Genomic DNA, 27,646 nt, shown 5'->3' with positions numbered 1-27,646 from the left:
TATGCTTCAGTGGATTGAGGACTAGAGAAGTTAGATGCTCACATGAGATAATAAAGAGACACAGAATGTCCTCGCTGGTTGGTCATAAGCGCAAATCTGTGTTTTTCGACCAAACTAAAACCGATTCAAGCACCTTTCTTTGTGATATGCAATTCATGTATTCCTTACCAGCTAATGGAATCAGGACAATGATAAATCCAATTGAAGGTTAATCAGGTGGAAGGATGTGGGTGGGTCCGGCTTCTTTTGCTTGTCTGACTGCTCATTTGTCATTGCTGGTTGAGTGGGGGTTCACATGCTACGAGAAAGCTAAGTTTGCCCTTTTTTGGGTGGTGCGAAGACAATAACTTTGGTCTAAGATGGAGTGCTATTAAGCCTTACACCTCTCCCGTTCATGAGATTGTTAGCTTATCCATTAACAGGAACATGGTTTATACATACTTGCAAGGTTTGTAGACTCCTGCATGGTCAACATTGCCTTTTTCACCCAGCCCTTTTCTTTGTAAATATTGGTCATTGGTTGGGAGCATTTGGAGAAAGGAGGATTTACAAGTAGTCATAGAAAGAGCAATGTTTGTTCATTGTTTTTCGGGGGAGGGTTGGGGATGTTGGTTGCGAAAGCTTTTGCAGAAAGTTCTAGGGATTAGAGTTCTCTCGTGTTAAGCTGTGGTTTGTTGTAACCTGAATGATTTTAAGGTATTAGAAAACATATTCCAGCGATAGATCATGAACATCTGGGGGAAAAACTACCGCAAAACGAATAGACACTTCAACAGAACTTTCACAATCAATCTGTGCTTATTTTATGGCATTTGTTTGTCAATCTTTTCTAAAAGACTCCTCGAAGATTAGAGTGATGGGAGGATGCCACATATGACGACATTTGTCATATCAGAATTAGTAAGACCAGAAAGTGTTTTTAGAACTAAGCTTTCTTTGTTGAATTTGGTGCAAACTTTCTGTGGGAACTTCTTAGTAACTCCTTAATGATCTAACATTCCCTTGGAGGAATGGCACTGGTCGCTTTCCTGAAATTGGGAAATCTGGGAATGCTCTACCAACTCTCAAATGAGAACATTCCTCATGTAGTTGCATTGCTAGAACTCAGGTATTTTTTCCAGTCCTTGAGAGAGAAACCATTGTTATTGTTACATTGTCTGAAGTCTGTTTTCATGGAATTAGCATTTTGATTCAGGGAGATGCATTCTCCCAATGTCTGTGTTTTCAAGACACACTATGCCATTTGGAAATTGGCTTGTTTGTTTCTTCTTCATTCTTTATGTGTCATTTCTCTTATGTCAAGGGATTCACTTTTTTGGATTGAGAATGGTAAACATGATCGGTGGGGAGCTGTAGAGATAAGTTAAACAAGGGGCTGATACTTGGTGAAAGATTGCAGCAGATGTAACGATCGGAATTCAAGTGTTTTGCAGCCTAAAAAAATCGCCTTCCATACTTTTAGAATGCGAATTAGGCGCTGTGTGGATGAAGGTGCATGTGTCATCTGAGCTCGGGAACTTTGTTTAGTAATGATATCATATTTGGCTTATTACCGGGATCGCTATTCCAATTTTACTGGACTCCTGCCCGTTAGAGAAATCTCAGGTGATAGATCGGGTTGTTCTTTATGGTGAAAACCTACTCAAATTCTGCTTCCAAGGGAGCATCCAGTAATGTGAGTAATTCCATTGGAGGGAGATGCTTCCTATGACAGGTCAAAATGCTTGATATGACCGGAGGACATTGCAATAAAAGTCTGTAATATTGGTACAGATGAAAATGATTAAAATTGACCCTTAATTTATTGAAAATGATTGAAATTGACCATTTCGTGTCGAAATGGCGTGCTGGACTCGGGTGTCCGGAGCGTTGACCTTGTGTAGATCGGATGTCGGAGAGTATCGGGCTCGACACGTAGACCCTGAAAGAGTGTCGATGCTTTTTAGTTGATCGGTAAGGACTGTTGTGGGCATCAATTTATTAGCAATAACCATTGTGCTCTCCTATAGTATACTCTCAGATGGCACATGACGATCTCTCTTTATTTTGCTCTCGGCTTTTTGGATGCTTTCTAATAACAAAACTATATTAGAGAATCCCTTGAAGAGAATTAGGGATTTCGCACTATACGGTAGAAGGCACCCTGCCAGATTTTGTGCTCTCAACCACCAAACCTGGAGCCTATCTAATCTTGTTTTCTGTTATAGGTTGTTGCACCCTGCCAGATGCGATTGATGGTAAATTTTGACATGACAAGCCAGCTAACATGGTTAGAGTCTGCAAGTTCGCTTTTACGATACCCGTCTTTGTCATAATCATCCCGGCCCCATGGGACACTGTCAAATCGCCTTAATTAGGAGCATTGTTGTACGTTGAATAGGGGTCGCGATACACACAATTCGGTATCAACTCTCATTGGATCAACAACTCAGGTCTACTATGGCCCCGCCAAAGATGATGCTCAAAAGCTCGAGGGGCATCAGCTGTACATCTCTACGGCAAAACAAGTTCATAGAAACGAGCACTCTAATTGGAATGATTGTTCAATTTATAGAAGAAATTGACCTTTTCTTACACTCAAGCGCTGGATGGAAAAAGGGATGCTAATCCTAAGATTACATCTGAAATCTAGAAGAACAAGAAAAAACAACTGACAAGACGTTAATCAACATTTGAACATAAAAAATACAAGATGCATCTTCCTATGGATATCTGACTATTATCCTAGTACAAATGAATGAAATATGGAAGTCTGAAATTCTCTCGGATTACCTTCTCTGAGGGAAGTTTTCCAGGATTTTGCAACCTAGAGATACAGTTGAAGAAAGCAGCTGCTAGTTCCTCCCAATTCCAGTCAGACCAGACAACAGCCGCAACGGTGCTGCCAATCGCAGCTGAGCAACATTCTGCAGTGACAAAGCTCAAATGAGGGCCATACAAAGTGATGGAAGCATGATTGATGTGAACAATGCACCATCAAGGTCATTATAAGGACTATTGTCGGACAAAGAACTTCAAATTATAAGTTTAATCTTGGGGCACTCAAATCTCACAAATAGGCGAAAGGGCACAACTGGTTTTTCTCAACAGAAGGGCAGCATAAAAAAAAACAAGGAGCTGACGTGCTAATCAGCATTCATATACCGATATCAACCGACCTAAAATTGAAGTCAAGTAGACATGCTTGATCTTCAACTAAACAAAATGTGGCAAATGCATGAGACAAGATTTATAAGTTGATGTTCAAGGACTACATAACGTTAGGTACCAAGCAAAGTCCATTGAGGCCAAAACACACAATCCAATCTAAGGACCAGTCATTGCATATGGTCGACCTTTAACACGAGATTAGCTTGCCAGCTAGAAAAAAAAGGAAAAACGAGGATTGCATGTTTGGCAGTAAACAATCAGACCGTCTCATTAGCACGAAGAAACCCATATTTTGAGCCACTACACATAAGAAAGGGCGATTAAATTGAGATTTCTCAGTATCCTTTGCTGGAAGCCCTTGGTACCATCTGGCTATCCTCCAGATCAACTCAATTTGCTCTCTATACAAATAGACTGTTTTTGTCAACCTATGCTAGGATGGACCTAGCTACCGGCAAACGAACTTCAGGTCCAGTTCAGCTGATCCAGATGCTAGGCTGGGATTCTGTCGCGCGGATGCTTAAGTTCTCACATGGAATGCAGTCGATTGAGAAAATTGAATATTTAGACATACACTCAACAGTCCCACATATTGGCGCAAATTTATTGGGTCAAAACAGTCCCCAGAAAGCAAAATAAAGATCCAAACATCTATTCCAACTCCGGTTCAATCATAATTTGAAAAACTCTTTTGGCATTCACTACTAACTTTAACTGCATCAAAATGCTATGAAATAGATGAAAATTTAAAGAATGGGCATACAAGACTTAAGAGTGTCCTCAACTTTATGATTGGTGTGAACTGTCACAAGATCCAAAAGAGAAACAATGCAATGAAAAACAGAGTGCTAAACTCATGAGTACTTCAAAAATCTAAGCAAACGTCCTTATTTAGAGGCATTGTTACACTAATTAATTCAAGAAATACAGATCACTTTAAAACACAATATCTGCCACAAGGATATTGTATTTGATTAAGCTTTCAGAATGTAAGGACCATGAAGGACAAAAGAACGCAATGTGTATTCATATGAAAGCAAGATATGCATACCAGTACTGAAAGAGTAAGTCACATCTCGGTGGACCAGTTGAAGAATCGTTGCTCTGTTCTCGTATTATGAGTCTTTCTTGGAGAGCTCCATTTGAATGGAGAGAATTACCCCATACAACAAAATTGATGAGCTAATTCTACTCAAGCCTTAGTAGTTGCTTCTGGCCTGCTTAAACTCTTTGCACTGTCAGAATCTGGAGAAGCAGGTAGAGACCCAAAAGCACCCAGTGCATCAAGGAAGAATCTTTTGTTGGGGACGATGCCAGCTCTGTCCATACACACCAGCAGCTTGTCTACAAGCTCCTTTTTCTCAGACTTAGTATATGCCTTGTACAGAAGTTTATATGTTGATGAATCAGGATTAACCCCAACACTTCTTGCTGTCTCAAAAAGCATGTCTGCCTCGATGGGTAGACCATTCATGCAGTAAACATCAAGCATAGCATTTAAGGTTGATATTTTTATGTCCTTCCCAGATTCAATCAACTCATCAAATATATCCCGAGCTTTAGAAACACAGTCGCAGAACCCATACATCATTATTAGACTCTCCCATGTGATGTGGTTCGGCGTGTACTTCGTAGCACCCATCCTTTTAAACACGTGTTCTGCTTTGTCCTTGAGTCTTGCCTTCCCGTAGTTTATGATCATTGAGTTAAATGTAGGCAATGTTGGCTTCTCCTTAGACCGCAGTAAGCTCTTGAAGACTTGTTCCATCTTCTCAAATTCCTGCCTCTTCCCATACGAATCAATCAGCAAATTGAATGTGATAACGTCGGGCTTACATTGATTGCTTTTCATACGAGAAAGCACAGACTCCATTTCTTGGATCATCCCATTTTTCCCATATGCATCCATCACACCATTGAAAGTATATACGTCGGGCGAAACAATACTTTCATCGAGGTCCTTGAACAAAGCGTTGACTTGTTCCACATTTCGAGCTTGAGCAAAAGCTCTCAAAAGGATGTTATAGGTCACGACGTTAGGCTTACAGCGTTCCATTCCCTTCATCTTGCCAAAATAACCAAGAGCTTTGGCCAAAGCCTTTGCTTTGTCACTAGAGTGAAGGTGAGCAGTAATGAGCGCATTGTAAACTGATGTGTCGGGCCGGCACCCACTATTTCGCATCTCTGAGAACAGCCACATGGCCATTCGAGTTTGCCCTTTCTTACCCATGACTGAAATTAGCTTTGAATATACACCATTGTCGGCTACATACCAGCGCTGCTTCTGCATCCACCTGAACACCTGAACGCATGTAGCATAAAGAAGCTGCTGAATCAGGCTAAGGCAAGCCCGCACAGAAGTTCAAAAGTCCTCATTTAATTTCTTCACGAAGGAATTATATCATCAGCACCATGCCAAGATAAATGCCAATTTGTGAGCCCATATACAAGACCATTTGCTCCCATTTCGTCAGAAGGGATTATCTTTAGTCGCTAAAACTACATTTGCCAAATAATTACGGAGATGACATGCTTTGTAGTTGGCTACATAATCTAGATTCCTCCTTTACAGACTAATATTAGGACTAAGAAGGGGATTCCAGTGTGAAAATATCTACTTGCGAACAGAACATTCACATAGAACATTTATCATACAGCTAATGGGCAAAGGAATTCCATGAATGAGTACAATGTGCATCCTAGCTTTTGTCCTCTAACAGTATATCTTCGAATACCCAGAAGCTGAAAATGTATAAAAAAAAAGTCTTTTTTCCCATGAAATAGAGTCAGAGAGACAGAGAGAGAGCACCACCACTGACCTCCAGGCACTGTGTCCATTTATCAGTCTTGCCCAGCTCTTCAAAGAGGAGGAAGCAGTGCTCGGTCCTCACAACCCTGACGTACTTATCCATCGTCTTCACCAAGGGCTCTCTGTCGCTGAACTTCCTCATCAGAACCCTCACCAGATCCTCTGCCTCCGAGTCCTCTCTCCCCGCGCTCGCTTTTCTCTTGGGCCTCGTCGACAAACAGTACACATGCCTTCCGGGTCCCCTCGGGTCGACCTTCCGGCGAAGCCATGGCTGGGTCAAATTGTAGTTATGCGACGAATCATTGAAAGACGAAGAAGAAGATGAAGATGAGCAGAGGGAGATAGTAGAAAGTGGTGATGATAAATGAAGGGGCATTTTGCAGGTGGGTGAAGGAAGATCGAGTGGTTTAGCAAAGAAAGAGGGCGATGAGCTGAGGGATGGACTTCGAGTAGTTTAGGAGTGAGAGAGAAACGGATGATCAATGGGTATCAGTGCAGAGAACAAACTGAAAAGATTGGAAATTGGGATTTCTCTCGTCCAGAAGGAAAAGAAATGAATGGGCATTGAAATTTGTTTGAAAGGAAATCCATGGAAAAGTATTTGAAGAAAAAAATTTCTAGTGGGATCGAGATTAGAGTGGTTTTCTTAAAAGAGGTGTTATCTTATTTTTTAAATAAAAGCATGAAATGAACAACTTAGTCTCAAAGCAGCTAGCTCATTGGCCGGTCAAATCTTCGTCGATCAACGAGCATGTGCGTCTCCTGTGCTACTTTCTCGGCAAAAGCATACCTCAAGTGTCAATATTTGTGTAAGGCAAGAAATTCCGACGGATACTCATCGGAATTGGCACTCAAATAAGTTTTTATTAATAAAAAAAGTGGCATTTAAGTGATCCAATAAAAAAATATTGACATAAGTTTCGTATACAAATGTTGACACTTGAGTTGTCCTTTTATTCGTATTAGTCAAATCTCCGGTAATGTGTGCCTGAATTTTTGCATTATGTATATGTTCGTTATTGTTGAGATGTCGAAAGAATGGAGGTGGTGTTTCAATCACCGGAGATTACTATCGGGAATAGTCCGGCAATGAGGGTGACCACTTCGATTCGCGCCAAGACGCTGAAGAATATTGCTTTTAAAATCCACTTCAGTCTTGACTATGGCTGACCGAAACCTTTTATTTAGGAACGATCATTTTTTCTATTTAAAAAAATTGCTATTGAATTCCTTTTGTATTACTCATTGTTCGAATATCATCACTATGATGTTTTTCAAAATAAAACAAAAAAATAAATCTCATCTTGTTTTTTTTTTAAATAGTGAAAACTCACCAATTCGTTGGCAAAAACTTACGAAACCGCACCATTCATTTTGTAAAATGACTGTATGGTCATGAAATAATTTTCTTTATTTTTTTGTTGGTGATTATCAATATCACAGTAACTTATGAGGATATGTTGGGTTTCCCTTTAAAATAGACGAATTAAAGAGTTAACGAAAATAACCCATTATCAAAATCCAAGGCATGGATGAAGTTTTCGAATTTTTTGTGCTTCCCATGTAGAATATCGTTTCACTAAGATTTTGACATACTTGTGTATTTTGATAGAAAATTGGAAGTCAAAGGGATTTCTCAACAGTATTGATATACACGAAAAATAGTACGACACATTACATGATCTCATTAATGTATTTTTGTCAAAAAAGAAGTGCGACGAAGAAACATGTTCAAATAAACAAAATACGTCATAATATAGCATTTAAAATAGTATCGAGAAGCTTGGTTCTTAAGTTTTTGACAAGAGCATGTGAGAGCCAGAGGAAGCCTCAAAGGAAGAAGAGTATGCATTTGCAAGTTGAATTTCTTTGATGAATAATGACTTGCGGTCTACGGGGAAAACCTAATTGCACAAATCTTTCGACTTTACTCATTTTGATGATGGTGCTAGATAGCTTCTACTTTTGCAATTTGATGATGGTCCTAGATAGCTTCTAATTGACCTTGCAAAGATTTCGAGTCTTGGACTTACAGAGTACATCAATCGCATGTATTCCATTTTATTTGTCTTGTTTGACTAGTCTTAGAGCACTCTACTTGATATGTTGGATGTAGATATCCCTTCAAAGGCCATTGTTTTTTATGTTCCTATTCATTTTTTTTTTTATCTTTTCTCATTCCTTTTTAATTTTAATTAAATTGTTTTTTTGGGTTTGCTCTCTTCGCCAAGAGCGTCGAAGCCGACACTCCATCGCCAAGATCGCCGACCATCACCTCCAATCATCCTACTAGTCCGGCCATTGCCGGACTATTCTCGATAGTAATCTCCGGTGATTGAAACACCACCTCCATTCTTTCGACATCTCAACAATAACGAACATATACATAATGCAAAAATTCAGGCACATACATTACCGGAGATTTGACTAATACGGATAAAAGGACAACTCAAGTGTCAACATTTGTATACGAAACTTATGTCAATATTTTTTGGGTTAATACCATGAAAAACCCTAAACTGCGATATTGATAATCACCAACAAAAAAATAAAGAAAATTATTTCATGACCATACGGTCATTTTACAAAATGAATGGTGCGGTTTCGTAACTTTTTGCCAACGAATTGGTGAGTTTTCACTATTTATAAAAAAAAACAAGATGAGATTTATTTTTTTGTTTTATTTTGAAAAACATCATAGTGAGGGAAAAATTCAAAAAAGGGCCTGAAGTCTTCTTGTTTTCTCAAATAAGGGCCTCAAATGATCTCTGTTTCAAATAAGGGCCTGAAGTATCTTCATTTTCTCAAATAAGGGCCTGAAGTGAATATTGTTTCAAATAAGGGCCTGAAGTGACCATAAAATTTCAAAAAAAGACCTGATTTTAAGGGCATTTTCGTCTTTTTATTTATTTGATTTATTTTCTTTTTTATTTTTTTTTATCTGTTTTACACCTTTTTTTTTCCTTCTCTCTCTCTCTCTCTCTCCCGATGCGACCAGGCCCTCCCCTACTCTTTCTTTTCTTTCTTCTCCTTCGTCTTCATCTTCTCCTTCTCCTTCCTTCTGTTGCTCACAGCCCACCCCCTCCATCTCGTAGATGCCGACCAACCGTCCACCTCAACCCACCTACAGCCGCGCGCCGCTCGACCGTCGGTCTAAGCCTCTCGCCGCCGCCGCCACCGTTTCGAGCCCCCGAACCCGCGGCCGAGAGACCCACGAACCCACGAGCTCGGTGAGGTCCGACCCCTATCTCCTTCTCTCGTTCACCGCCATCCACTCAACCACCGAGCTCCACCTCACGCCACCAGCCTATCCGTTCAATCGCCGGCCCGCCTTCCCCTCGCCACCGGATCCGAGCCCGAGAAGCTCGGATCCGCACCCGACCTGCCTTGAGCCGTCGCGCCACCCGAGAGGACCTCGCGGTCGAGGCTTAGACCGTCGTCGGTCTAAGACTATATTATTAGGGCGGGCCTTCACCGTCGTCGCCGACCCCGCATAAGCGATGCACCGGCGGCCACACACAGGGAGGGGGGCGGCCCTCCCACCTGTGCGGCTTTTTTTTTTTTAAAAAAAATATAAATAAAAAAAGGAAAAAAAAAGGAGGAAAATGAACAAAAAAAATTAAAATGTGAAATGACGAAAGTGCCCTTCGGGCCGGACCCTTTCTTGAAATACCGTGGCCACTTCAGGCCCTTAATTGAAACACACCATGTCACTTTGGACCCTTATTTGCAACGGAGTTCACTTGGGGCCCTAATTTGAAAAAACAAGAGGACTTCAGGCCCTTTTTTGAATTTTTCCCTCATAGTGATGATATTCGAACAATGAGTAATACAAAAGGAATTCAATAGCAATTTTTTTAAATAGAAAAAATGATCGTTCCTAAATAAAAGGTTTCGGTCAGCCATAGTCAAGACTGAAGTGGATTTTAAAAGCAATATTCTTCAGCGTACTGGCGCGAATCGAAGAGGTCGCCCTCATTTCTTCCCGCTAAAACAAACCGCTATATCATCTTCCCATTTTTGTCCTCCCCAAATTAGAAAAACCCCACCGATTCGTGGCAAAAGGATATCTCAAGTGCCAATATTTGTGTACGGCGCTCACTTTAATGTCAATAATTTTTTTGGATCACTTAAGTACCAAATTAGAGAAAAACGATCACTTTAGTGGTAACAACAAGAAATTCTGATAACCTCACCGAAGTTGGCACTTAAATAATCATTTTTCAAAAAAATTGACACTTAGGTGATTAAAAAAATATTGGCATCAAAATAAGTGCCGTACACAAATATTATCACTTGAGGTATCCTTTTGCCCCAATTTTTTTCACTGCAGTCAAAGATGTTCTCATCTAGATATTGTTTCTTTTTTCTTTTTTCTTTCCCCTCTTTTCTTTTCCTTCCTTCCCTTCCATGCCATGGCCTAGCCGTCGTCCAAACTCCGATGTCGCCACTACTGGGTACCCATCGCGAAGCCGAGCCCCACCGCAGCAGCCTTGGAGGTCGCCGGCATCGTGCAAACCAGAGATTTGAGATCGCGCAAGGCACGTGACCTCCGTTGGTGGGAATAGGGTCGCAAGTGTCTCTTTGTTGCTCTAAAAATCGAGCTAATTGACTGAGCTGAGTGTTGACACATGAATTTCGCTGGCCAGTTCGTCATACATCTTCCAAAGAAAATCACTTTAGAAATCAAGTTGGCCAGCAAGGGCCAAAATTGAACCACGTGAAAAAGGAGGTCAGTTATATGACACTGCATTTCTTGTTTCTGCCATGTTCCTTTTGCACATAAATACTATAAGTCTATAAGAATGTTAGTTCAATACATACAAAACTTCCATGCACTTAGTGAAGATTAGCAATTGACTTAGCCAATAATGGTCCAGTTCAACTTCTAACGAACAACATCAATATTACATCATCATGCGTATATTCCTTTTCTACTGCATTTTCTTCTACACTTTTTGAGCTAGAAAGAACCTCAAAAATTTTGGTCAATGGCAACTCTAGAGAGCCTCAACCGGCCCGATTCACAATTAGACTCAATCTTCTTCCTGCAAATTTTGAGCTGCATTTCCCTGATCGATCGAAGGCCCAAATGAGCTCAAAATATTGCAAACTAGGTGTCATGACGAGCGGCTTCGACTCTCTTTTCAAGTGATATATGGATCGTACACCAGCTCCAAGTATAGCTTCCAGAATTCGCCTTTATCCAAAGGGATGTCGACTAATTCTGCACGAGGCCCCTAGACGAAAACCGGTGATGTTATGAGTTTTGAAAGTGAACTTCCCCATATTTGTTTGACGTGAAATTTTTCACAAGCTACGTCAACGCGTTCACTAAGTCCCCTCAAATTATCAGCCCAATGGTTCAAACGACGAGCGTGCAGTCGCCGGTTTCACGCAAGTGCGCAATCTGACCCTACTTTTCGAGTCCTCAATCCACAAACACTCACTTATTCATTCATTCATCTCCCCACGTAATTTGGCTCAGGAGACCTCCAGCTACCTAGTCCCATATGAGCTAGAGAGACTGAACCAAGCATTGGATGTCGATTACAGGGAAACCGGAGCCAATCTCTTCAGTTGGAGGAGGTGAGGGTACCATGATTTCTCTGCTGGGAAAATGGCAGGATGCAGCTGATTTTAAGGGTTGAATGACTAAAAGAAAAGCCTCAACAAGCCTAGATTGATGGAAGACTGATTGGTGGCCGATTTGAGAGCAAAACCAAAGCTACTAGCCTCTCAAATCAAGCTCCAATGGGAAGAAAAGTGAGGACAAAAGAAAGTGAGGATGGGGTGACTCATAAGGAGGAAAAAGAGATAATTGGAGAGGTCTTGGCCATTCGCTTCCCCGAAAAAAACTCTTAAGCTTCAGAGTGAACCTAGGAGAGCAAACCGGCCACAAAACTAGAGCAAACCAAAGAAGAATAGGGGGGCTATATGCGAGTTTAGAGCACCTCTCTTGGCCATTCTCTTCTCCAAAAAACTCTTGAACTTAAAGGTGAAAACTAGAGAGAAAAGTGAGAGCAAACCGTAGCCGAGTTAAAGAGAAAAAGTGAGGGACCTTGAGGGATACTGCTGAGTATGTCCTGAATTATTTATAGGCTTGGGCCAATGTTAGGGCTTGGGAGCAGCATAAATTTTTTCCCAAGTTATTAGGTTAAGAAGCAGAGACAAAAAGAGTCATTTAACTTTTCGAGCCACCTTATGTAATCTTTGAATTTTCATAGTGTATTTTGCTTTTCTTCTCCCCGTGATTTTTCATGCGAGGGTTTGTCACGTAAATCCGTGTATTCGTTTATTCTTCTCAGTTTTAATCTCATTATTGTTTTTGCATTGGTCATAACACTCTAGTATCAAAGCTATAGAGTATCTTGATCTTTTGGTTGTAGCTTCAAGTTCAACAACAAAATTTGATATGAGAAGTTTGATGGGAGGGACAATTTCAATCTATGGCGGGTTCGTATGTTGGCTGCTCTTATGCAATAAGGTTTGAAGAAACTCTATTTGGAAAATGGAAGAAATCAGAAAGCCCATTAGATGAAACCTGGGAAGAATTTGATAAAAAGCCTTGTCTAATATCCAGTTATGTCTCTCGAATGAAGTTCTGCAAGAGGTACTGGATCATAAATCAGCTATAGGTTTATGGATGAAATTGGAGAATATTATTTTGACAAAACCACTCACCAATCGATTGAGACTCAAGCAATGACTCTTTACTCTTCGTATGGTTAAAGATTCTTCCCTTGAGTCTCATATTTCTGAGTTCAATGCTATTATCTTTGAATTAAGAAGTATCGATGTTAAAAGTGAATATGAAGATCAAGCTCTTTATTGTTAGTTTTACTACCTCCCTCTCATAAGAATTTTAGAGAGGCCATGATTGTTAGTAGAGAAACTATTGATGTTGAAGATATCAAGACTAGTTTGCTAAATAAGTAGAAACTAGATACATAAATGATTTTTTAAGGCAGTAGTGATCATGGGGCCACTTTAGTTGCTTGAGGAAGGTTTGTTGAGAGAAGCAATACTGGCAAGAGTAGCTCAAAATCGAAACATAGGGATTTGACTTGCAACTATTGTAAGTCTAAGGGACATATTAAGATAAATTGTCTCAAACTCAAGGCAAAATAGTAAAGAGAAAATAATTTGAAGCAACAAAATCAAGGGAATGCAAATTGTTAGAACAATCAAAACTACTAGAATAGACAGAATCAGATCAATAGAAATCTTGCTCAAGCTGGTGTTGTTGAAGAAGAAAACAAAGATTGCTTATTGGTTGCAGATGATAAAGACAATTTTAGTGATAGTTGGATTCTTGATTCAGGCTGTTCACACCACATGTGTCCTAGTCGTGATTGGTTCTCGACTTACAAGAAATATGATGGTGTAGTTATTTTAATGGGAAACAACGCTAAATGCAAAGTAGTTGGGATTGAGACTGTCAATATTAAGATGTACGGTGACATTATTAGAACCTTAGAAAATGTTGGACACGTTCCCGATTTGAAGAAGAACCTTATCTCTTTGGGTACACTTGATGGTAACAGTTGTAGGTGGAGTTGTGAAGATCATGAGAGGTTAACTTCTGTTGATTAAAGGGCTAAAAACTAGCACTTTGTATTCAAGGCACTACTGTTTCTAGTTCATGGTCCAATCCTAAAAATCGGGCTAATGGACTGCTAAGCCTCCATAACGGGTTTCGCACGAGCCCTCCCAGGCCAATACCAAATCTTGATGAGGTAATTCGAATTCGATCTTAGTACAATCGGGTGGCATGTAAATGTGTACATGTGGAAAGGAGTTGCTATTGGTCTTTGGGGAAGGTAAACCGAAAATCTTATCGAGCGATCGAGAGATGCCATTCGATTCTACGCGGCTAGAGATTAAGGGTCCGAGGACTTGGTTATGCCAGTGTTTCCACCAACGCCCTTTCGGTACCGGAAATGAGTATTTTTCTGAACCTACTTGTGCAGGCGTGGGTCTATCCTATCAACCACAATCAAAGCATATAATGTGCACAATCAAGAAGCTCATGTACGGAGATAAATCGCATTAAATGACCATAGTGAAGCCATAGTAGCTTAGAGAATGGAGTGGTTAAAGTTTGGGATAGTTTTGGGGACAATTTGCCTAAAGGGGCAAAATCATCATTTTCAGGGGTTTTTAAAGTCGAAATCATGGAAACCAAACTAATCTAGCCATTTCCCCACTTTTATGATTTTTTTTTTGGATTTTTTTAAATTTTTTTAAATTTTTTATTTTGAAAAAGGATTTTTCAGACCGGGTGACCCGGTCCGCGCCAAAGACATCTGATCAAGACCATATGGGTCCGGTTTGGTCTAAATGACGCGATCTTGCCCACCTTGGATTTTCTAAAGACATGATTTTTTAGATTTTGTCTCAATAACAAAATGGCCCAACGAGGAGTTTTAACGCACTATTTCCCGACTCTTCAGACGCGGCCAGTAGCGAATTTACTTACGGATTCAAACTACAACATACCAGGAGCGTCATGGACTAAAGAAGCACGAACAAGAACGCATAAAGTCAATGCAAAGGACCCTCGGAAGAACCTATTTTGGCCGTTTCAAAAGTGTTACGTTTTTTTTCACAAAAAGGGCAGTCCACGAAGGGGTTTTCTCGCCCGCTTTTCTTGATTTTCAAGCCCACCAACCCAAGGCAAATCAGCATACTGACACAAACTACTAGCATCCAGGAGTGACATGGAACCAAAAAATAATGAAAGATTCGCACGAGAACATGCCAAAAGACGCACGGGAAAACTGATTTTAACATACCACAGATGGTTTTTATCTCTTACCCAAAAGGCAGTTCACGAAGGGTTTTTCTCGCATGTTTTTCTCGATCCACAAGAGCAACCAACGGTAGATCCACGTACCGACACGAAGTAGGACACATCGAGAATGACATGGAATAAGAAAAAAGATTCCTTACCAAAAAAAAAAGAAAAAGAAAAAATATTAAATAGTACAAAAGAGTGACGAAAAAAATATGTTGGGAAACCGATCTTGACATGCCACAGAACACTTTGGTTCTTTTTTTTTTTTTTAATTTACCAAAAAGGCAGTTCATGAAGGGTCTTTTTTTTTTTTTTCCCCCTTTTGTACGTTTTTCTCGACCCACCAGAGCAACCAATGGTAGACTATGACACCAAAGTAAACTACAACATAGGAGGAATAACACCAACCAAAAACAGAGACAAAAAGAGACAAGCACATGGGGGAAAACTCACCGGAAGACATGGACCCGAGCAGCCCCGGAAATCGGGGCTTGAACCCAGGCGCACAATTGGTTGCGTGCCTGGTTTCAAGCTTTGAAATCTCCTCTTCGGTGCATTATTTTTACAAGAAGTTTGATAGCCGAGAAACTACATAGGATAAGGTTTTGCGAAATTCCCAATTATTTTGACCAAGTTGAGTGCGAGATGGGGTTTTTCCTAAGACCTAGATTAAATTCTCAAAATTCAAAGTGGATGAGACGTAAATGGATTTAAAAGAGAATTTTTTTGACTATTTTTCCAGATTTTTTTAACCTCATTTGATTTTTTTTTCTTCTAATTTTCAGCTATTTTAAAATAAAAAGAAAATCCAAAAATCCAGAAAAAATACGAAAAAGTTTTTTTTTATCAAAATTGGTTCCTTATGCTTGGCCAAGGGTTCCGAAGTTGATTTTTATGAAATTTTATTGATTTTTAATTAATTTCTTAAAAAGACTGATTAAAAATCGGGTGTCAAAAGTTCAAATGTAGTCTTATCCGCTATGATAGAATTAGATAACACTAAATTATGACATATTAGATTAACCCATGTGAGTATTAGAGGGATGGATGAGCTTAGTAAGAGAGGTCTTATGTGTTGTCAGAAAATTGAAGAAGTGAATTTTTGTGAGCATTGCGTTTTTGAAAAACAGAGAAGGATTAGTTTTAAAATAGGAATTAACACAAGAAAGGGCACTTTTGATTTTATTCATTATGATCTTTGGTGGCTTGCAAAAGTTCCTTCCAAAGGCCTTGGTGCAAGGTATCTACTTACTTTCATTGATGATTTTTCAATGAAGGTTTGATATTTTCTAAAGTAGAAAATTGACGTTTTTGTTACATTTAAGCAATGGAAAACATTGATTGAGAAGCGGACCGGTAAGAAGATCAAGAGGCCAAGAACATCTAATGGGTTGAAATTTTGTGGAGGCGAGTTTAGTGAGTTCCGAAAAAACGAAGAAATTGTGAGGCATCATACTATAGTGAATACACCACAATAGAATGGTATTGCATAATGCATGAATAGAACGTTATTAAAAAGGACTATGTGTATGTTGTCCAACGCTTATTTAGGCAAGGAGCTCTAGGCTGAGGTAGTCCATACAGCTTCTTGGTTGATAAATCATTCTCCTCCCACATCTATTGAAAACATGACACTTGAGGAGGTATGGTAAGGTAAAACTATTGATTATTCTTCTCTTTGAACATTTGGATGCCAATCATATGCATATGTTAATGAGGGGAAACTAGAGCCTAGAGCAAAAAATGCATCTTTCTTGGCTATGCTTATGGTGTAAAGGGTCATAGACTTTGGTATTCTGATTCATCTAGTGTTATTATCAAGAGAGATGTTGCTTTTGATGAATCAGCTATGCTTTATCCTAACCAGGTCGGTTCCTTGTTGCGAAAATCTGAAAAGTACTGCAGAAAATGTGGAGTTTGAAGTAGTTTCTTTTTTTAACCAGTTCGATCGCCTATTGGTGATATTTTATTGCTAGAGATAGATCGAGAAGGACAATGAAACCTTCACAAAAATATGGTTACTCAGATTTTGTTGTTCATGCTCTTTCGGTTGTAGAGTCAGTAGAATATAGTGAGTAAAAAACGTACAAGGAAGTTGTTTCTTCAAAATATTCAGCAAAGTGGTTAGTTGCTATGAATAAAGAGATGTAATCTCTTGAAAAGAATCAAACTTGGGAGTTTGTCAAGCCAATAAAAGGAAAGAAAACTGTAGGTTGCAAGTGAGTTTTCAAAAGAAAAGAATGTATTCCTAGAGTTGAAGACATCGAATTTAAAGTCGTGTAGTTGCTAATAGCTATAGTTAAATTGATGGAGTTGATTTTAATGATGTGTTTTCACCTGTCGTTAAACACGACTCCATTCAGACCTTTTGTTGCGTTAGTTGCTTGCATGATTTAGATTTGGAACAACTCGATGTGAAAACACCTTTCTTGCATGGAGAACTTGAAGAGAAAATCTATATGGGTCAGCCAGAGGGTTTTCGGTTTGAAGGTAAGGAAGATCATGTCTGTCTATTGAAAAATCCTATATATGTCTTGAAACAATCACCTAAACAATGGCATAAAAAGTTTGATTTATTTATGGTGCAACTTAGCTATTGTAGGAGTAAATATGACAGTTGTGTATATCTGTGCAAACTTCCAAAGGACTCGTTCATTTATTTGCTATTGTTGATTGCAGCAAAAGATGAATATGATATATAGAATTTAAAGGCACGGTAGAGTGCTGAATTTGATATGAAGGATTTAGGTGCAACGAAGAAAATCTTAGGCTTGGAAATTCGACGAGATAGAAAAAGACAAAAAATTGTATCTTTCTCGGAAAAGCTACATTGATAAAACATTAGATTGTTTTGGCATGAAATCAATGAGTACTCCTCTTGCTGTTCACTTTAGATTATTAGCTAGTTTATATTCATATACATATGATGATATAAAATATATATCACATGTTCCACACTCTAGTGCAGTTGATAACCTTATGTATGCTATGATTCGCACTCAACTCGACATTTCACATGCTGTTAGCGTGGTAAGTAGTTATTTATCATGCCCAAGAAAAGTTCATTGGCAAGTTGTGAAGTGGATTTTGAAATATTTAAAAGGTACCTCTAATTACAGTTTCAGGTTTTGAAAACTCGGCGATTCTCTTACAGGATATATTGATTCATATTATGCTAGAGGTCTTTGACTAGGTCCATCTTTACTATTGGAAGTTGCTCAGTCATTTGGAAATAGTAGCTTTGTCTACTACAAAGGCAGAGTATATGGCTATTATAGAGGCAATTAAAGAAGCCACATGGTTAAGAGGCTTATTTGGAGAGCTTAAGGTCAATCATGGTGTGACTGTTGTCCATTGTTATAGTTAGAGTTATATACATCTTACTAAATATCATATGTATTATGAGAGAACAAAGCACATTAATGTGCGGTATCATTATATTCAAGACATTCTTGCCGAAAAATTACGAAAAAAGTCCTAAACCTATTGCAACCGTGCCAATTTAGTCCTAAATCAATTTTTTTTTTTTGCTGATTCAGTCTTAAACCCTTTACATTTGTACCAATTCAATCCATTTGATTGGCTGATGCTGTCGTGGCAAACTTTGAATAATATTTTAATTATTAATTATTTATATTTATTTTTTATTTTTCTTTTCTGGTTTTTGGTCTTTCTTCTTTGTGGCCGGTGAGTTGGTCGAAGCTTGTAGGCCTACACCGGCCATTACGTGAGGGTCGCGAAGCCCTTGTCGGCTGTCGACGAGTTGACCAGCGCCCTCCCCTAGGTCTGGGCGAGGAGGGCAAGGTCATGGGCGAACGCGGTTTCACCTAGATCTGGTTTTTTGCTCACACGAAAAGATGCTCGTCTCGTTGGATTGTGACGATTCAATGATCGAGATGGACACAGTCGAGACTTTTCAAAATCGTTCATTTTCTACTCCTTCGGCCAGTTTACGGTCGTCGTAAGCAACGACTTGAAGGCCAGCTTCTAGAACTTCTAATGCATCATCGTCTGCTTTCTTTTTCCTCCCTAAAAGGAAAACAAAAGTTCAAATTCAACCTAAAAAAGAAAAGAAAAAACAGAATGGAAATTAGTTTGATCCTTCAGTCTCGCAGTCATTTTCCCAGTAAATTCCAATTGGAATTCGTCGTGCATCGATGATATTGCTTGACCTGCGAAGCTTTGTCGTAAAGCAATAGAATCTTGACTTTGCTTGTGGATAATTCGTTAGATCTGGCCAAGGCTAGGTTTGCTCGTGACTTGCCAGCCACAGGCGAGGTTGCCTTCACTTGTGACCGGCAAGGCCACGGCGAGGCTGCCCTAGCCCAGATCCGGGCGATGTAGCCTCGTCCATTTCCTTGTGCGCCTCCCTAGACCTAGACGAGGCTGGGCGAGGGCTCCGACTAGCTCGTCGGCAGCCAGCTAGGGCTTCACGATCCTTGCCTTGTGGCCGGCGAGCTCCGATGTCCCTCGTTGGCCATAAAGAAGGAAGACCAAAAAACAGAAAAGAAAATTAAAAAAATTAATTAAAATATTCTAAAAACACTAAATAGTATTATTAAAAATTTGTCACGACAATGTCGGTAGTGTCACTTGAGCGCTAGCCAGTGAAATGGACTGAATTGACATAATTGCAAAAGGTTTAATACTGAATAGACAAAAAAAAAAAAGTTTAGGATTGAATTAACACGATTGCAATAGGTTTATGACTGTTTTGGTAATTTTCCCCATTCTTACTAATGGCTATATCAAGATCTTGAAAATTGGTATAGAAAATAATCCAGCTTAGTGGTATGGCTTTGAAGTGGGTGTCTTGACTTATGTCATTAGCAAGGTGTAAGCTATTAACGAAGGCCTTGCCTATTGCCAAATTCAAGCATTGGTTGGATTTGGTTAATGTTTGCTATAGTTGAGCTTTACTCCGGTGGATAAGAGAAGATTATTTATTTCTTATGTCTATTTGGGGAATTCAACCAAAGCTAAAGATTTGTTGAGTATGTCTTGAATTTTTTATGGGCTTGGGCTAACGTTAGGGTTTGGGATCGGTATGACTATTGTTTTTCTCAAGTTATTAGATTAAGAAACTGTGACAGAAGAGTCTTTAGCTTTTTGAGCCACCTTTTGTAATCCTTGAATTTACATAGTGAATTTTGCTTTTACTCTTCCCGTGAATTTTTTCACAAGGGTTTTCCACGTAAATTTGTGCGTTCGTTTATTTTTCTCAATTTTATTTTCGTTATTGTTTCTGCATTGGTAATAACAGATACCTTCTATCTTGTTTAGGGCACTGATAGTGGTAAGATGGACTTGGTGAATAATGTTAAGCGCGATATTATGTTTGTTGGTGATGTTAGTATCGGAGTGCATGATTCTATTATCATGAGGACATTAACTAAATTAAGGCATGTTTCAGAATTGAATAAAAAACCTGATTGTCTTACGTACCCTGGATACAGTTAGGTACTAGTTTACTTTTTTTTCTCCTTGGCCAGTGGTACTGGTCTACTTTTTTTTTTTTTTACTGGTCTACTTCAAAATGTAGAGTTCTGAAGGTTATTTATGGTGCTCTTTATGATAATGATAGGAAGCAAGTATGGTAGCCTATATGAGTTTATAGGGGATACAGTGATGAATTTCACCGTGGAAACTCTGGATGCATCTTTTTGAGTTTGAACTATGACATATGTGCTCTGCTCATATTCACGACGGAAGTCTGAAGGTTGTCAGAGAAATGAACATTATTGAGTGGTTTGGTAATTGAAGAACTGAACATACACGCGCGTCGTGACACAGATTTCGTCGGAGCCAATGACGGACGTGGTTAACCGCATCGCTGTAGCAGCCAACGTAGCGCACAGCTCCATGTAGCTGTACTTCTAATTTCTTTGGAATCAAGAACCAGCTCCATACACTAATTCTCCCTTCACGTCATTCCAATAATTCCATTGTATTTGCTGTTATGTATGTTTTGGAATCCAGAAACCGCTCCATATACACGTGTTTGTGACACGATTCGCACTTTTTTTTGGGGTCCGTGAGATTAAACGTATTTAGTTTGATCAAATATTGCAAAAAGTCTCCTACAATCCATAACAACAGACAAAAAAAAAGGTCTGGCACGGTTTTCATGTGACTGACTTAATTAATGTATTGTGCATGATATTTCTCAACAGGGCCCACAAAGTAGAGCAATAAAATTTGCCGTTTTTAGCCGGCAATCATCCTTCCAAAGAACCACCTCCAATGGCTTGGATATGGCTAACACTCACCTTCGCTGTGATTGCTCATCTCTTGCTGCGAGCTTTGCTATGGAAAAAACAGGGCAAGAAGAAATTGCCTCCTGGTCCAAGAGGGTTTCCCATTCTTGGGAACCTCCCTTTGTTGGGACAAAACCCTCACCATTATCTACACAAAGTAGCTCAAGAATACGGCCCCATCATGCACTTGCGCCTCGGGTTCGTGCCGGTCATCGTCGTCTCCTCGCCGGAAGCGGCCGAGCAATTCCTCAAGACCCACGATCTTGTTTTCGCGAGCCGGCCACCTCAAGAGTCGGCGAAGCATTTGTGTTACGAGCAAAGGAGCTTGGGGTTTGCGCCGTATGGCCCGTATTGGAGGACCATCCGAAAGATGTGCACGTTGGAGCTCCTTAGCAACGCCAAAATCAACTCCTTCAAGTCCATGAGGAGAGAGGAAGTCGGCTTGTTCGTGAATCTTCTAAAAGAAGCGTCTCGCGACCGCACGGCCATCAACTTGAGCGCGAAGATATCGTCGCTGAGCGCCGACATGAGTTGCCGGATGGTGTTCGGGAAGAAGTACTCAGACAAGGAGTTCGACGAGAGAGGGTTCAAGGCCGTGATTCGAGAATCGATGACGTTAACTAGGAAGTTTAACATCGGTGACTATGTTCCTTGTTTAGCACCATTTGATCTTCAGGGGTTGACGAAGCGCATGAAAGCTGTGAGCAAAGTGTTCGATGCCTTCTTTGAGAAGATCATCGACGAGCACATGGAGTCCAAGAAAGAGGAAGGAGAGACCAAAGATTTTGTTGATGTCATGCTGGGAATCATGGGATTGAACGAGGGAGAGTACCATATCGGCAGGCCCCATATCAAAGCCATCATGAAGGTAATTAATCAATTTTTTTTTGTAGCTAGATTAACAAGTAATTACAGTAACCCTAATTACTTTCAATTATCTAAGCCTACGTCAGATTGGAACGTTTATTAGAACAAGGATCCTGCTAGTTGAGTTTGTATGGTGAGGTATCCAAATGTATAAATGGTAATTCCATAGATTATAAGTGGATATTTGAGTATGTTGAGATAGACGCATGAGTTGTATTAGAGAAGTCACACGTTGAAAAATTGGTATGGTGTGAAGTAGTTAATATATCATAATTGGCTCATAACTTTTTGGTTTAAGCTTTTGAGTAAAGGTAGATCTGATTGGATATGTTGACTGGCTCGAACTTTGGCTCCGTCTTGACAATCTCTCCGAATAATGATATTGGACTTTTCCTGCACGCTCCCAACAGAGTATATAGCCCCTATATTCAAATATCAAACAGTAAAATTTATTACATCCTCACTTCGTAAATCATTAGACAGTGAAATGGCAGATACTCAAAAATCGTTTTGTCTATATAGTTAAGCCCAATGTAGTGATTACAATATTGATAATAACTACGTTTGTTTTAAATAACTTCAAGCGAAGCAGAGGATCTTGTCAGCTTCTCCGAATCGACCAAGTGCATCACATGCCAGAGGTCGAAGTTGAAGATAACATAGTTTATTAAAATATATTTGAATTATTGTCTCTTAAAATACATGTGCTTGTCTCTTTCAAGCACAGGTGGCTGATGGACTACATTTCAATTAGGGTTTTAATATGTCTGAAAGGATTACCGAGTTGGAAGAATAATTTCCCTCGTCCACTCTGTGTTTTTTATTATCTCGACCATTACTCTTAATGGAATTTTTCTTCATGGGACATCGTAAGTAGTTTCCTTGTGGATTCAGTTAACGTTCCGATTCTGTTAATTGAGTACCTAATGAAAAAAATTTGTGTTTAGGGCGTAATTTTTCTGCTGCATGTACATTCCCATAATGATGGTGTTTTTCCAAAATCAAACTTTGTTGTTCAACTTCTTGTACTGACCATCCCTTATAAGGTATTGTTAAAAGATTATCTACAATGTGTGATGTATATGCCATTCTGAGTGATTTATGAATATGCTAATAAGTCTTTTAATGCAAGATTTATTATTAAATATTTTCTTTCCATTTTCATTTTTGAAAGAAAATAGAATTCAAAAGAATTCGAATTTGGAATCTTGGTCTAAAATTCTATTAAGTTATAGAAATTCTTAGCAAGAAATATATTGAAGAGTTGGTGCTGGGCTAGCCAAAATCAAAGTATATTAGAAGCTTGGTCTAAAATTCCTGAAAAATTAGCTTTTTATGATTATATCAGTAATAATCGGGCAAAGGGTGGATTATCCAATCGTAGATTTTATGCTAGTAATACCCCTTCTCTTTTTTCTCTTAGCCTTTGTTTGGCAAGTTGCTGTAAGTTTTTGATGCAATCACGATACTCGTTAACAGGAATTTCGACATATATATTCCTCCTTGCAGGACATGTTGGTTGGTTCAATGGACACTTCAGCGGCAGCAATAGAGAGCGCAATGACCGAGCTTATAAAGCATCCCAGTGCAATGAAAAATCTCCAACAAGAACTAGAGAAAGCCGTGGGGCTTAATAGAGGAGTGGAGGAATCAGATGTAGATGGCTTGGACTACTTAGACATGGTCATCAAGGAGACCATGAGGCTTCACCCGGTGGCTCCGCTTTTGCTTCCCCACCAGGCGACCGAGGACTGCATAGTGAGCAGCTTCCACATACCCCACAAGTCGAGGGTCATCGTGAATGTTTGGTCCATCGGAAGGGACCCGAAAGTGTGGACCACTCATGACCCGGAAGAGTTCGTCCCTGAAAGATTCTCAGGGTCAAGTGTGGACCTTAAGGGGCATGACTTTCAGCTCCTGCCGTTTGGGGCGGGCCGTCGAAAGTGCCCCGGGATGCAGCTCGGATTGATCGTGGTGCGGTTCGTGGTTGCTCAGCTCGTGCACTGCTTTGACTGGGAGCTTCCTAGCAGCGGGTCACCCAACAAGCTTGACATGGCCGGGGAGTTGGGGCTCTCTACTCCTACAGCCAAACATCTGATGGTCACGCCTAGGTGCCGTTTGAATGTTGACTTTTCAGTAGCTGAGTGAGTTCTAAAAAATAAGTCTGATATTATCAGGAAGTTCCTAGGTGTTAGCTTTCATACTAAATGGATTGCCTACTATTTTGTCGTACCTGATTTTCAAAGTCTTGTTGTCCCGTGAATGAAATTCAATAACGGATTTTGAGACCTAGAGACCAGAGACTTCTTAATTTCACTGTAGTTTAGAGCATTGAGCTATGTTTGATGTCTATGAGATTCGGCCAAATCCGAGAAAGAAACAATTTGAATCGAAGGTTGAATTGAAGTAAAATCATTAAGATATGCATATGTAGATGTTCGAGATCCGGAGGATCATTCCTAGATGCCTATGAATGAGATACCTGAGCGCTGCGCAAGAAAGCCTCTTGACATTTGATATATATGGTTCTTTTGAATCACATTATGGTTAGGTTTATCTATGGCATGATAAACCTTAATCAATGAATGCACTTGATGTGCCTATTAAAGAGGTTGAGACACAATTAGATAAAAAGGTGAAAAAAAAAAAAAGGTTGGATAGACGTGATGAATATTATGGAAAGTATAATAGATCGGGACAAGTCTAGGTCCATTTGCTAATTTCCTTGAAAGACCTTATATTTGTGTTCAATACACAATGCCAGGTACACCATAACAAAATTGTGTAGCAGAAAGATGTAATCATACTCCAACGAAAATGGTTAGGAGTATGATGAGTTATTCATCTTTACTCTGTATGCATTAAAGACTTATATTTATTTAGGGAAATGTTTTCTTGACAAGATCGTTAGGGATGGTACAATCTCAAACGTAGATTTATACACCATTGCTGCTTGTTTTTGCATAAATTAATCATTGATTGAGAGATCGTGTGGTCGAAATAATTAACAAGTACTATCGGGCTAGCAGCTTTCTTATATTTATTTATCAAATAGGGTTCTCTATAAGGCAGTTCTAAAGACTTCCTTCAAACTATGGATGGGAAGGAAACCTAGTTTGCGAAACCTACTTATTTGGGATTGTCCATTAGAAGTACGAATTAATAATCCACATGAAAAGAAATTGGATTTTAGAACGATCGATGACTATTTTATTGGTTATGCAGGAAAATTCAAAGGGTATAGATTTTACTGTCTTAATTATAGTACAAGAATTGTTGAATCCGATAATGATAGGTTCATTGAGAATAGTGACATTAGTGGAAATGAAAGAATGCGTGATGCTACCTTACCAAAAAAAAAAAAAAAAAAAAAATGCGTGATGCTTGCATTCATGAAGCTAGGGTGGAGGTTCTTTTACTCTAAAACTTCTAAAGTTGTTGTTCTTAATATTATCGTTCAACCAAATAATGAAGAAGAACAACAAACAAATGATCAAACACCCAATAATGAACCTACGGTAGTTGAGCTACAAGAAATAGCATTAAAAAAATCTCAAAGGAAAATGAAGTTAGCCATTTATAATGTCTAAGTGGTTGTACAAGAGTCAGAAATTGACTTAGGAATGGTAATGATCCAAGTTCATTTTCTCTGGTCATGGAATGTAATGATTTTACTAATTGGTATAATGCCATATAAGAAGAGTGAAAATCTATGCATTAGAATTGCATGAAGGATGTGAAAAGGTTGGGTGTAAATGGGTCTTTAAGACCAAGCGCTACTCGAAAGGTGATATCGACTGGTATAAGGCCTGACTTTTTGCTAAATGTTTTACTCAGAAAAAATGCATTGATTACAAGGAGAACTTTTCACTAGTCTCCAAGAAAAACTCACTTAGAATTATTATGACTTTGGTGGCTCATTACAATTTTAGTTATACTAAATGGATGTGAAAACCGCCTTTCCTAATGGCCATTTATAGGAAGAGGTTTATATAGACCAATATGAGGGCTTTTCAGTTAAAGGAAAGGGACACACTATATGTAAATTAAAAAAAATCAATATATGGGCTTAAACAAGCTTTCCGACAATGGTATCTTAAGTTCAATGATACTATAACCTCTTTTGGGTTTAAAGAAAACACCGTTTATCGATGTATATATGTAGGTCAGTGGGAGCAAGTTTATTTTTCTAGTTCCGTATGTCGATGATATTTTGCTTGCTATTAATGATCTTGATTTGTTATATGAAATCAACGAATTTCTCTCTAAGAATTTTGAAATGAAAGATATGGGTGGTACAACATATGCGATATGAATATAAATATTTCGTGATAATTCACAAGGATTGTTAGGGTTGTCTCGATAGCCTACATCAATAAAATCTTAGAGAGATTCAATTTGGATAAATATTCAATATGAGTAATTGCAATTTAGAAAAGGGACAAGTTCAGCCTTGTGCAATGTCTGAAAAATGAATTGGAGCAACAGAAAATGAAAAATATTCATTATGCATATGTTGTTGGGAGCTTAATGTAAGCTCACACTTGTACCAAACCAAATAGCAGTTTTGCTATCGGAATGCAAAGCGGGTATGAAAGTAATCCAAGATTGGATCACCGAAAAGATGGAAAGAAAATTTTCACATACTTACAAGAAATGAATAGTCATATGCTCACTTATAAAAGATCTAATCATCTTGAGGTGATTGAATATTCAGATTCAGACTTAGCTGAATGTGCCAATACAAGAAAATCAACATTTGGTTATACATTCAGCCTTAGCATTGTCAGTTTTAGGAGATGCTTTAAGTTGTTCTCTACCATTATTGCATGAACATTAAACTTAGTCTATTCGATTTTTCCCAAGCATTATGGAAAGACATTTCATCATCACTACTCTCCTTAGTAATAGCGTCTAGTTTTTCAACTTGAAGTGCTAAATCAAGATCTATGACACCTAAGTTAAATTGGACTTGCTCACTCCAATCAGAGAAATTCATTACATTGAATAATGGAATAGACGAAGCACGTGAATGAAGAGAAACATATAAAAATATTGCAAGTATGCAAGAAAATACGCATACATTAACGCTTTGAAAACCTTGCATAATTAGATTTAGATTAAATAATACATGTATTTCATAGTGCTCCTTTGAGAGATCCTATGATACACGAATATACTATAATCATGCTAATAACTTTTATTTTGCAATTACAAATATGTCTCATTAAAATGTATTTGCTATATTTGGATATACAAACAAATCTAACAAGATATGTAAATTATCAATCATATCATTCATGAATGATAAGAAATTGATTAATCTTTGGGTTAATCCCGAAGTTCTTATAATGAATGAAATTCAATATATCCATGATACCAATAAAGATGTCTAACATATCAATTTCAATCATAGCATCAATTGATCGTGGATAATTGAAATAAAACCCTATAAATTGAAAAAACTCAAGAAACTTAAGGTTCAACCACTTTGGTGACTAACAAAACCATTAATTTCCCAAGCTTTATTAAATTCATGTGTCCAAGGGCAAAATGGAAAATTCAGCATCCAAGGGTACAATGGTAAACTATGTTGCACCGACAGGACACGGGACATGGGACACAACATGCCGACACGTGATTTTTCAAAAAATAGAGAATTCGGACACATTGGGACACATTATATATTAAATATATACTTTTATGAATACATATTAAATTATCATTTTTATGAAGCACAAATAAATAAATAATAAGAGTCCT

At 38.8% G+C, this 27,646-nt stretch overlaps 2 protein-coding genes across 3 annotated transcripts; one reads left to right on the top strand and one right to left on the bottom strand.

The window, feature by feature from the left end:
• Window positions 1-2,441: 2,441 nt before the first annotated feature.
• On the bottom strand, window positions 2,442-6,456 carry LOC115744035 (pentatricopeptide repeat-containing protein At4g39620, chloroplastic). Of its 2 annotated transcripts, XR_004015773.2 has the most exons (3): window positions 5,970-6,456; window positions 4,202-5,452; window positions 2,442-2,906 (listed from the first exon to the last, which is right to left on the bottom strand). XR_004015773.2 is itself a non-coding variant. In XM_030679116.2 (2 exons), the coding sequence occupies exons 1-2, from the start codon at window positions 6,333-6,335 to the stop codon at window positions 4,343-4,345; spliced, it is 1,476 nt and encodes a 491-aa protein (XP_030534976.1). In that variant the 5' UTR covers window positions 6,336-6,456; the 3' UTR covers window positions 3,936-4,342. The 2 variants fall into 2 exon arrangements, 1 of the variants encoding a protein (XP_030534976.1); XM_030679116.2 differs by lacking the exon at window positions 2,442-2,906 and having other exon boundaries at window positions 3,936-5,452.
• A 14,532-nt stretch (window positions 6,457-20,988) lies between these two features.
• LOC115744134 (cytochrome P450 71AU50-like) lies at window positions 20,989-24,164 on the top strand. Its single transcript, XM_030679243.2, has 2 exons — window positions 20,989-21,884; window positions 23,393-24,164. Exons 1-2 carry the CDS (start codon window positions 21,003-21,005, stop codon window positions 24,029-24,031), a joined length of 1,521 nt encoding a protein of 506 aa, XP_030535103.1. The 5' UTR covers window positions 20,989-21,002; the 3' UTR covers window positions 24,032-24,164.
• The last annotated feature ends 3,482 nt before the right edge of the window (window positions 24,165-27,646 follow it).

The sequence above is a fragment of the Rhodamnia argentea genome, chromosome 11 (assembly GCF_020921035.1).
Source record: "Rhodamnia argentea isolate NSW1041297 chromosome 11, ASM2092103v1, whole genome shotgun sequence".
In the NCBI taxonomy this organism is placed as follows: domain Eukaryota; kingdom Viridiplantae; phylum Streptophyta; class Magnoliopsida; order Myrtales; family Myrtaceae; genus Rhodamnia; species Rhodamnia argentea.
This window is presented reverse-complemented; position numbering and strand designations above follow the sequence as displayed.